General features: G+C 45.5%; 1 protein-coding gene across 14 annotated transcripts in view; it reads left to right on the forward strand.

The window, feature by feature from the left end:
• The window catches only part of KALRN (kalirin RhoGEF kinase), a 514,073-nt gene that overhangs the window by 432,565 nt on the left and 69,326 nt on the right, over positions 1-12,182 (forward strand). The window contains exon 1 of one of the 14 annotated variants that reach the window (XM_061472177.1): positions 3,765-3,938. The exons of the other annotated variants lie outside the window; for them this stretch is intronic. Within the exon in view, the coding sequence (XP_061328161.1) occupies positions 3,854-3,938 (85 nt within the window). The 5' untranslated portion in view covers positions 3,765-3,853. Of the gene's footprint in view, positions 1-3,764; positions 3,939-12,182 lie in introns of those variants that run through there. 14 annotated transcript variants of the gene reach the window in all.

The following is a 12,182-nucleotide window of genomic DNA, read 5'->3' on the forward strand; positions in this document are numbered from 1 at the left end:
CTGTTACTATGGGAGAAATGTTGCTGCTGTTCTGCATTAGAGACCTCCAGGGCAATCTAGGCTGGGTGTATTTCACTGCATTTGTGTTGACCCAAATGAAGCCATTCCAGTTTACATCCACTAGTTGTTTTGTCCCGTGTTTTCCTCAGATAGGTCCTTCAGTTTATAACCTAAGAAAATTAAATAGCTGATGCAGGCATGAGGAGACATTGCACTGGAGACAGTGTAAAAATTTCTGTGTTCCATCTTTCATCTCAAATTTTGCACAAGAGGACTGGGTAAAAGTATTAGAATTTATTTCCCCTTACAGGAAAAATAATTTCTACAGACTCTCTCAGATTTCATATGAAAGCAGCTCTTACAGCTGGGGACTTTGTAAAGTTGTATGTAAAACCAGACAGGACTAATTTCCTCATCATCCTGACAGACTGAGATGACTTCACTTCCATCAGCTGCATTGCACAGGGCAGCACACTTGACCTGTGGCACAGGCACATTGCTAATAGCCTTAGCTTCAGATGCAGCAAGTCAGGACCCTAAAATTTTCTCAGCCACTCCACTGCAGATAACAGCAGTTACGTTTAGAGTGTGGTGCCAGGAGATGTTTCCTTGAAGAATACCTGCAACTAAGGCACAGGTTAGAGCAAGGGCAGGAATGTTCTCTTTGCCAGGGGACATTCAGGTTATTCGTGGACAGAAGAGTCACACATTAATGCACCCTGTCCAATAATGACATAAAAAATATAATGTGGACATAGAAGGTGATGTTAAGGATCCTTGCTAGTCCCAGCAAGAGCCTTCTCATCCATCACCCAGGGCAAGTGGGCTGTGCAGATTTTAACCCACCCCATGTAATCTCTGCAACACTGCTAATTCCCAAAGGCCAGACTTCCTACTTCAAGCTAAAGGCTCAATGCAGTTGGCAGTGCAGCTCCCCTGATGATGATGACAGAAGTCTTCCTCATCCAGGGCTGAAGCTGAGCTAGACAGTGCCCCTGCATGTCTCCTCTTCTGCTTTATAAGAGCTGATAGGACGTGATTATTAAGAATATGTCTTTCAATCTTATTTTGTGAAATATTTATTGCATATAGAGTTTACCAGTAAGTAGGCATAGATATATGTGGTTTTAAAGAATGACTTTTTAGGTATAGCCTTCACAGTATCACTAGAACTGTAGACTGGGGGGAGACGGAAAAAGGGAGGAAGCCTACTTCCCCCCAAAATGGTGACTTCAATTCAGGTTTAATTAAGCAAACAGGTTTCAGAGCCGAGATGGCACCTTAATTCTGTTTCAAAGATTGGCTGTAATTATAACTTCACTGTCTAAACACTGTTTTACTTAAACTTCACCCCCAAGTAGGGCCCTATTGCTGTGTATTTGACGTAACATACACCACATTTCCCAGATGGTCTCCCTCGGCCCGATGGCCCAGGCACTCCTTGAGTGAGATCGGCCAAGCCCCTCCCTGCTCCCAGCAACGCAGCCTGCTTCATCTCCCATGGCAGACTTCGCGCTTCGTGATGGCGGGTTTCGCCCCCTACCATGGCAGGCTGCGATGCCAGGCCTGGCCGCTAGATGTCCCCGCCCGCCGTCCCATGCGCCCGCTCCGCGGGACCGGCGGCGGTAGGTCCCGCACAGCCCGGGCTGCTGCCCCCAAGGTGGGCGCTCGCAGCGGGCAGCTCTGCCGAGAGCCGCGGGAACTTTGAAATGCTACTTTTAGGGTGTTTCCTAGTTCCCTCCATGAGGAGTCTCACAGATTTCCTTATGATGACTTTTAAAGCCCACCACGAGCAGGGCGCAGGCATACCGTGCACTGCACAGGGAGTGCTCAGAGCCCATATTGCCGGGCAGATGCCCCAGGAACAGCGAAATGACAGTGAAGAGCATGTTCATCTCACCCGTTTTTTTCTGTTTGCATGAAGCAGGCTGAGTTTAGGTGGGAGGCAGCCAGCCCCTAGGGCAGATGGTGGTCATGGTGTGAGGGAGGGGATCACAGAAGAGAGAGGTGTTCTATGAAGCAGAAAGCAGTGGAGAAGTGAAGAAGAGCTGCCTTCTCGAAAAATCCCTGCTACGAGTTCCCTTAATCGTTTGGAGGCCCTAAACTGGTGCTTTCTCACTGCCTGGCACCTGAAGAGTGGCTGCCTGGGGCACTGTGGCAGAGACAAATGGTCTAGGGGAAAGGGAGAGGTGCAGAAGGGTGGGGGTGCCTTAGCTGGTTCCCATCCCACCTCTTCCTTCTCCAGCAGCAGCTGCGGTTTCTGCTCCCTGTGAAAAGTATTATCACCCTGCTACAGGCACCTTGCATCTCCCAGATAGGCAAAGACCCAAGTCAAAGAAAACACGCAGCAAAGTGGAAGCAGAGTTAAGGTTCCTTTCTTTCTTGAACACTGAAAAGCACCTTGGTGCTCAAGGGCATTGGCAGGAAAACTTTGTGCTCCTGGCTTGTTATGAGGTGAACAGTCTTTGCAGTGTGGCTGTAGTCGAAGAACAGTTCCTACAGTGCAGCCAGAAGTGAAGCAGGAAGGTTTTATTGGTTATTATGGTGGAGGGAGTCTCTTGGGGAGGGTCTCTGGCATGCTCCTACCAGGTAATGGGGTCCTTGTACCAGGATGGCTCTAGGGTCCACGCGGTGCTGCCTGGCAGCTACATGAAATCATCCACCACAGGCCACCCTGGGCAGCAGCACCCACTACATAGGTAGAACCCAGGGTAGGTTTGTGAATGTTGTGCTGGAGTCGCAGCCCTCATCTTCTGTCCAGACATGGCCCTTGGCCCCATGGCACTATTGCTCAAAAAAAACATTATGCAGAAAACTGAAAGCCTTAATCCAGATCACCATTGGTACAGCCATGCCTGCTCAGGCCGAAGCCTTGGCACGCAGAGGCACAGAGCACAGTACATCTCCCTTCTGCTGTTCCCTCTCAGCATGGATTTCTGCCTGGGAGAAGCAGCTCATTGGGTTTCTACAGCTTTAGTGCAAGAGTGCAAAACTATGATGCTGCCACTCTGGAATCCTGCCCGACCTCTCCTACCAGCTGCCTCCAGCAAGGTTCCAGAAGGTTTTGGCACATCTAGTTTTCTATGCTTTAGGTGGGAAATCCTAACACAACAGGCTGGCACCTTCCAAAGCAAGCTGTACTTCTGGGTCTTAGGTGTCTTGGTCCTTGTGTCAGAAGGGTAAGCATTTACCCTGCAGTGCCCCAGGCAAGTCTACTGGAGAACACAGGCAGAACCACTGGGATCCCAGCAGGCTGGTTAGTATTCTAGTTAGTATTTTCAACTAGTTGTAAAAAGTTTTAGCTGTCAGAGCCTTGAGCTAAAGAACGGGAAAGGGGGGGGGGAGAAAAAGAAAAAAGTTGTGAACTTATTAAAAAAAAACCACGGCAATGCAAGTTTTGCCTTTTAAAGACTTCGGAGGAGCCCCCTCCATGACCTATCAGAGCTGTAGCAGACTTCCTCCCAGGCAGTTTTTATGTCTCTCTCCCGACGTCGGAAGTCGCCCGCCCGGGCGCAGCTGCAGCCCCTTCCCGCTGTACACCCGTCCCCTTTCCACACAGCGGCGGCAGCCCCGGCCGTCCCGGTCCCCGCGGCCGTGCAGCGCGCCCCGCCCGCCACCGCCCCGCTGCAGGAGGCGGTGCGGGGTCCGCGGGCCGCCCCGCCCCCGAGGTGCGGCGGCACGGCGGGAGCGGCGGCTGCGGGCGGCGCGGGTGCTTATCGCGGCTATTTTTAAATGTTTTTTTTTTTTGGCCTTAGGGCTTTTTTCCTTTTTTTTTCCTCTCTAATTCCTCCGTGCTCTGTTGTTTTTCCTAAGCGGACCGGTGGCTCCTTGCCATGAGCAGCCCGAAGGCAGCATGAAAGCGGGCAGGCGCGGCTATCCCGCCCGCTCCGGTGTAGGATGGCTCTTGGCGAAGTGCTGCTGCTGCTCCTCCTGCAAAGGTCGGTGGGGGACGGGGCGTGGGGAGCTTTCCCCCAGGAGTCTGGGGCAGGCGCTGAGGGGCCGGGAGCTCGGCAGTGCCCCGCCGCCAGCCCGCCCTGCCCGGGGACGCCGGGGGAAGGGGCAGGTGAAGGCGGGGAGCGGCTGGGCCCGGCGTCCCGCAGCCCGGTGGCCCCCGCAAGCCTCCGGGAGGCCGGCCATGGGCACCGGGAGGGAGAGGTCTGAAGCTGACAGGACACTTTTTATCGTTGCTGGTAGGAAACACCTTGGGACTGTGAGGTCAATAGGGCAGGGAGAAATATTTGCTTAAATCCGAGTTCTGGTTTTTTTTTTGTCTTTCCAGTCTTTCTTGGCCTTGGATAGGAGCAAAATGCTTTGAGAACATCTGTTTCTCACAGTTCGCAGATCTGTGAATGGTGAATTGGGAAGGTCTGGGGAAGCTGGCTGGGCTGAAACGCTCGGAGAGATGTGGGAAAGCCGCAGCAGCTAGAGGGGCTTATAAAAATAAAATAGAAATCTGGCGTTTACAAGGAGCAGGGCAGTTCAGATGCTTTGACTGGAGATTTCCCAGCCTGTAGTCTTCATGCTGTGATACAGCTCTTGAACTTGTTCTGGATAATATGAGTTTGTTGAAGATCTGTGTGCAGTATTTCAGTGTTTCCTCTTCTCTGAATGGCCAAGCAAAAAAAAATGTCCCAAAAGAAAAAAAAAAAAAAAACAAACTTGCCTTTTGTTGTGGGTCGTTTTTTATTTTTTTAAATGAAAGCTTTTAAATACATTTTTTTTGTACTTGTGGAACCCATTTGTACATCACCAGATAAAGATGACTTTGAGGATGGGTGGGTTTATTGATTTCTTAAAGCACACATTTGCAGTGTAGGAGCTCTGTTTGCCCAGTTACTGAACTAAAGTCACAGTTATGTGGTGACAGCAGCAAACTAGGTGGTGATAGAGTTTGCTATGATTTCGTAAGACATTGATCTTCTGCAGCATGGGGAAGACACGCTACTTCATGCCAAAGAAGTGGCTCGTGAGGTCAATGTACAAAACTTTGCTGTCTTGAAACCTCTAAGAAGGACTATGTAACCTGGTTATAGGGGTAAGGCTGCTAAGAGAAGGGTTGTGGTACTAAATTATTACCATGAAAAAAAGCCTGTGCTTTACTGGCTCTGGTCTTTAAAATGTTGATTCTAACAGATTAAAATCTCTCTGCTGCCTGTCCTGCCTGCAAGCGTGTCTAGAAGGGGGAAGGGAAAACAGCTGGCTCTTCTCTCTCCTTCTGAAATGTTAACTCTGCAGTTCTAATTTGCCAGGATAGTGACAAAAAGTGTTTTGAGATACCAATTGCTTTACTTCTTTCATGTCCTCAGTAGTAAACTTCAGGCAAAAAGTTGTAAAAGGCTAGCTGTTATGCTGTAAGTATTAAAGAAAAATCAGAGGTAGTCAGATGTGGAAATACTACTCCCTGAATATAAGCAGGTACCAAACCTGACATTTGACGAGGGATTTGGGTGCCCCAAACTACAGCATCACTGTTCTCATGTTGGCAGCTTCTGCCATTAAGCTTGGAGATGCTTTAATGTGTCAGCTAGACCTTTGAGGCTCTAACTTGATATATTCTGCATTGTCAGTGATCATCTTTGCTTCTGGGAGACATTTAATCCCAGGGCTTCTCAGTGATCTCAGACATGCAGTGCAAATAGGTGGCTGTTGTTTGTGTTTAAAATGGATGTGAAGCACCTTGGAGCTGTTCTCACTGCTGCCCCATACATGACCTTGCATTTGCCTTTGGAAATGTGGCTCTGCCTTTACCTGGTGACAGATGCCTGATGTATCTCGATCTTTTGTATCAAATGAGTAGGGTTTTTTTGTGTGCCAGTATGAACTCTTCAGTGAGAGGAATTGAGAAGATGAGCATGCAGTCTATGCCCAAAACACAGGTTGTGTCAGCACAAGCTATGTCAGTGCTTTTGATGCTGTGGAGCTTGATGGTGATGTGGATGCTTGATCTCCTAAATAGCAATAATAATAAGGAGCTGGAAAAAAACGAAACTGGGTCATAAAATGTAAGTTTGGTGTAACTAGGCATTTCTCTGAAGGATTTTGACTGAGAGCTCAAACTCCTCTTTTTCATCAATTTTATGCTGGCTGTTGCAGCAGTAGAGACCTTGATACTGGTTTTTTGCTTGTTTCTCTTGTCAGCCTTGCCCATGTACAAAGCTACTGGGATCTATCCAGAGAAAGCAACTGACAGTACCATTTGCAGTTTTGCTCTGACCCTGATAGTCTCCTGTATGAACTAAATAAGGACTACTTGTCTGTTATGAAGTATGGAGAGATATGAATCCTAATATAGGAGTGCCTCAAAGCAAGAGTCTGTCACTTGCTTTCAGCCATAAAAAGGGATATTTAAGAGCCTAGACTTGCACAGCCTTTAGGCCAATGGCCTTAATCAGTCAAGAGTGGGCAAGAAAGGCTTTTTGCTGTACCTCCTAAATGCACAAGTGCTAAGTGACCTTGTATAATGGGATGCTTCTTAGGGCTGCAAAATTGGCCCTGAAAGCAGACTAATGGGAGGGTTTGAATTCAGATGGTCTTCTGATAATTAGAAAGTTGTTGAACTCTTCTTAGAAATCAGTCAGCTGCATGCCTTGAGTGGGACAAGGTCAACAATTTGTTGCCTTTGAACACAAAGCAAAGTCCAGCAGGTGAGTGCTATTGCTCTGCGCTACCTACTGCACAGAGCTCTGAAGCTCAGTGGTAGGTGCATGGAGCTTGGGTCAGGTGGGGACTGAAATCCAGGCTCTGATGTACAGTAGACCTGTAAAGGCTACTCAGTGACTCAGATTTAACCTAGATTTTGTGTGCTGGATTGTACCCATGCCCTTATTTAGAGGACATTTCTTTGCAGTATCGGAGCTCATCCAGTTCTGGCTCAACCTAAGGCACACTGCGGTTTTGTTGCCCTAAGGGGCACCAGAGGGTGGAAAGCACTAGCAAGGTGTAGGGAATGCTTTTCTTTGAGCACAAGGAGGGAGATGTTCTCATCTACTGGATTTGAGAAGCTAGCTATGGGTGCATCTGGTACAACCCAAAGATACTCTTAACCAGTCTGTGGTTAAGAGTAGTCTATTATCAGCATGAGTTTACAGTGCAACACCTTACGCCATATTCTAGGTAATATTACGTGGCTGCAGAGTGGCTTCAGGTGAGAATATCAAACACTTTTTACTTGAGGGTAGCCAGAAAGAGGGAAGGATTTAAATGGATGCACCAATTCAGCTTCAGTAAAGAAATGTACCTCTGACTCCTTCAACAGTTGCCGTTCTGAGCAGGCTGTTGTTCGTATGATAACTTTTAATTTCAGAATAAAAGAAACTTAATCAGAATATCAAATCTTTAATCTCATTATGTTAAAAATGAGAGTGGGTTTGTGTCTGTACTAAACTCGTATTTAAACTTGTAAAGCTCTTACTTAAATTTCCTGTGGCTTATCCTATCTCCTGTAGTTATGCTCTTCCTTCTGGATTTTTTTTTACTGTCCTTGGTTTTGTTCTTTCCTTCATTTTCCTCTTCCTACTATCCTTCCCTGAGTCTTTGATTTCATACTGGCTCAGTCTGGTGAACCTCTGCTGTAAGATTAACAGAGTAAGCTTCTCTTGACAGAGTGATGGTGATACAATGACCTTGCATATCTTTGCTAGCTGGTCAGAAACAAAGCCTTAACTGGAAGTTAGGCAAACCAGCATCATTACAAGGGTTGTCAACAGCATGCTAATAAAAGTTATTTCTTCGTTAGGTAAAAAGTGAGATCTGATGGTGCTTTTTATAGAAGGTGCTGACAGTGTTACAGTGAGCTGCAGAGCTTTGCTAAAGAAACTGGTACCTTTGTGCTGAGTAGTAGCAAGAGGGTGATCTGCAGTAATATATTCAAGCCCATAACATTTCCTAATTTGAACATATTTTATTTAGTGTTTCAGGCTGAGCCATGGTTACACTGTGTAAAGCATAATGGAATTCATGGCCAAAGCAGTTCCGTCAAACTGAGGCAGAGGAGAAAACAATAGTAAAATTGAGGGTGTCAACCAAAGCTCACTTAGTTTCCTGGTCATTCCTGAATGAGAAATATGAGGAAACTCTTACCTTCCCCGAACTTCACTTGGGTGAAGTCCATCTGTTGCTCGTTAGTTGCATCTCAGTGAAGTCAAGAGGATCAAGTGTACTAGTCTTCTGTGGGCAGCCTCCCATGCCAGAGCTGTGCTCAGCTCTTTCTCCTGGCAGGTTCACAAGCAAATGGCTGTGGTGAGACTTGGGAGAGTTGTTGTTATTTTTCTTCTAGAGTTATTAAGAGAATACTGGTAAGCCCATGACAGGAACATCTCTTCCAAGTCTTGTGTTTTCCCACTTCTGCAGGCTGAGTCAGAAGTCAGAGTAGGTCATGACAGATAGTCATTGGAAGGGACAAAAAAGCTGATGAAAACGCTGCTCAGTTGAGCAGGCAGGATTAACTCACAAGGCAGATACTGTCTGCAAAAAACACCCCTGCTCTTTCTGTTAGTGTGGAAATGTGCTTTCCCGCACCTGCTTTACCACCCTTCTGAGAGTCCAGTGTTAAGCCTGTCCCAGAAGCATGCCTGAGTCCCCCTGCCAGTCTTCTGCAGTAAATACTAACTGATCTGAACCTGTTAGTATTTGAGTATGTGGCATGTCTGTCATCCCTTGAACACAGCAATGAGATGTAGGAGGATTTCAGCAGAAGTCATGAGGCTGATAAGCAGCCTCTGAATGTGGACAATTGAGGGAGAAGTATGGTCATGGCTCTGTTGGCAGGCTGGGGGAACAGTGAGCTCTTTTTAGGGTTATTTAGTTCTGAGTGGTTTTATATCTTACCTGTTTGCAGCAGGGTTTTTTGAGGGTAGAAACCTTGTTAGGGATACAAAAGGTCAAGTTTTCAGTAGGTTCATGATACTACAAAATACAAAGTGTCCAAGACCATAAAGGTTTGAGGTTTCTCAAAGAGCTGGTTGCTGCACATGACTTTCTGGTCGCCACTGTCGTCTTCCACCAGCCAAATCTGATGTTTACCATATCGGTGCCAGTGTTCGGGATGCTTTAGCAACTTTTTCTTGGTTCCCAAGATACAAGTAACATTAGTGTTATTTTTTTCTTTTTTGAAAGTTACATGCACACTGCTAGACAATTCTAGCTCTCTCAGTGCAAGCTATCCCCTCATCCTCCAGCTTTGTGTCTCTCTTTGTGACTGATCTTTCAGCTTTATCTTTTGAGATGTAGTTTTATACAGGATATGATGAAAGTACAGAAAAGCTTTCATATGTGTAAAATGGATAGCAAGAGCTTTTGTAAAGATCAGCTTTCACTTACTAATCTAGGGGTGAATGCATGGTGGGGATCCTTATTATTTGGATTGCTGCATTGTTTTCAGCTTTCATAAATTCATCCAGCTTTAAAGAGACATGGGGTTTGCTTTTATGCAGGCAAAGCTCATAAACTTCCCATTCACTCCAAGGAGCATATGAGAATTCACAGGGCTTTATTCATCTTGTCAACAGCCTGAAGGGAGACTTTATTCTAAGGGAAAGAGAAGAGATAATTATGAAAAATATAGCTTGGACAACTCCCTGTCAGCTGCAAGGAGCACAGGGTAACTGAACATGCTGCTTTCCTATAAAGTAAGTGCCAGATAGATGTATTGTTTAGGAACTCAGTGTGCAGATGCTGAAATAAAATCTGTCAATTTTGAAGTGAAGCAAAGTGGGCAGTTATTTTACATGATCCCAGAAGGATTTTGTTGTTTGTTTGTTTTTTTCCCAAAACTGTTACGTTTCAACATACGCCTTGTTAAAACTCGTGTATGTATTAGGAAAACTGATCTATGATTTTAAAGTTAAAAAAACCCAAACCTCAAAGTGTTTCTGTCTAAAAAATAACATCAAGGTACTTCGCAAACACACCGGAACACTGTTACGTTTCAGTGTAATTCTTGTCTGTTAACAGGCTTTATGAAAACATTTTCATCTTTGGCAAAAGCTGCAGTTTCTTTTCAAAAGAGAAGAATTGGTTGGTCCATTATTTCAGCAGGGATCTACAGATGTGATTTTCAATTCAGAAAGGAAATCCAGTTCTTTGACAGTATAGCCACTGCATATCAGTTGCTATTGCAGAGCAGTTCAATTGCTAATATTGCATCTCACAGTTCAATGTCATGTAAAGGTACTTTTAAAACAAGTAAACAAGTACAGAAGCACACCTGGCTATTTCCTTGAAAAAGATCTGTAGATCATAAGTAAGACTGCAGCACATGTAAAGAATTGTTAGAAAATACCTAATGAGATACGCTCGAAAACTTCTCCCTTGGCTAATGTTCTTTGCCATTAGAAAACCACAAACCAAACATTAACCTGTTTGCTTTCAATTTTGTAATGTTTGATGTGGCTGATTATGCTTAAATGCAAACCATTCCTTGGATTACACGTATTTAGTGCAGCCCATTGGGTCTCCTGTTGAGTTTGACATGCCTCTCAGTCCATCTTGGTCCTCTGTCCTGGACCAGCCCTGTAGTCCTCTCCCTGGCAGACGGAGAACATGGAAATCACACACATCACCTGGACTTCTTTCAGATAATTAGGACAAAATATGAACATTTCACCAGAGAAGTCCAAACGAGATGAAAAGTAGAACTTGCAAACTGAGTTGCAGCAGTTTATAGTAGAACAGCCCTTGGGGTTTCTTCTGTTTGATGAGAAGAGAGACCAATTTTATGTACTCGTTGTATGCTTTTCTCTAATGTAGCATGTGTAACACCATGTTGCAGGAAGCCCACTATAGCTCTGACTGGTTTCTTACCTCCCAAAACTTCCCAATGCTTACAGGTGCTCCTCAACTATACAGTGGTTGCTTAGTACCTTTGGAAAATAGCAAAAATACTTCTCCTGTTTTGTTGCCACATGTTGGCACATGAGGAGTTAGTAATTACTATTCTGTTGCCCTTACTGCACCTCAGTGCGCTTGGTTATTCCATGTATTACAGCCATTGCTAGTCCTGGTACAGCTCAACAGCTTTGAAATCTTGGATCCCTGCAAATATCTTCCCAGTTATGCAAGACTCTGAAGTTATGTAAAGGGGTAAAGCTTGGGAGCCAGACCTGCTGGGAACCCATTAGCAGATGTGATCCTGAGGAACCAGTAGGTGGTTTCTGGTGGAGACAAATTATCTTTTGCATTGGAAGGTTGCACATTAAACATGGAAATTTACTGTTGCTCTGTACCGGAAAGCACAAGTACAGTTTATATGTCAGGTTTGAGCAAATAACCCTTGTTCGCTAGCACAAGACAGCTTAAACACCTAGGAAAGAGATGGACTCTTAACCTGTGATAAGGAGGGACTGGATTTAGTGATTCTGGAGGTGTCTCAACTGTTACTGTTTCTCAGGCATTTTTCCATGTTCAGATTTCACATGGAGCAAGCAGCCCTGAGCACGCAAGGAGAGCTGGGAGTGGTACATCGCTAGTTACAGATAAATCCACTGAGGACACTTTGTCATGCAGTTTAGGCTTGCTGGCAATTACAGCTGCAGAGTAGCAGCCAAGGATGTACCCTGTTACACTGTGTTGGGTTTTTTTTTTTCCCTCTTCCCTTCATAATGCATGTGCAGCTTTAATGAAAAGAGGTTTCTTACAGCCCCAAGACATGCAGTCTTAACCTGTCTCAAAACACATTATAACCTATCTCAAAAGACATTACAGTTCAGTGAGTGCTCCAAAACTTTCTTGAAGTCATGTAGGTAATTGTTGACAAAATGAGTATCCAGTAGTCAGTAGTTATAGCTTCCAGATTTATAACTACCAGTTGATTTCAGCCTTTTTATAGGCCTGCATGTCCTGAGAAGCACATCACACATGTACACTCACATCAACTCATTCAGTGGCACCAGTTAACTGTGGCCAAGCCAACACCTGCTGCACAGCAGGGAGCAGCAGGATTGCATTAGGGGTGAAGGCAGCATCTAGGTGGTTGTGAGGCAGAGAGCATGACCCAGCATGTGTGTTCCTTCTCACTGGGGCTCACTGCGGTCCCGAATCAGTTTTGCCTGTGTTGAGCACTCCTGACAAACAAGGCCTCAGCTGTCTGCTGCTGCTTTTACAGTGCCAAGGCAAGCTATGAAAAGTGTTGCACAACCCAGTATAATTTAACCACATGCTGAATAAATACACTTTTGAGAACTCTT

This window comes from Pezoporus flaviventris, unplaced genomic scaffold (assembly GCF_033815535.1).
Source record: "Pezoporus flaviventris isolate CSIRO_AGI_PZ_B2104156 unplaced genomic scaffold, CSIRO_AGI_Pfla_v1 ptg000001l, whole genome shotgun sequence".
NCBI lineage: Eukaryota > Metazoa > Chordata > Aves > Psittaciformes > Psittacidae > Pezoporus > Pezoporus flaviventris.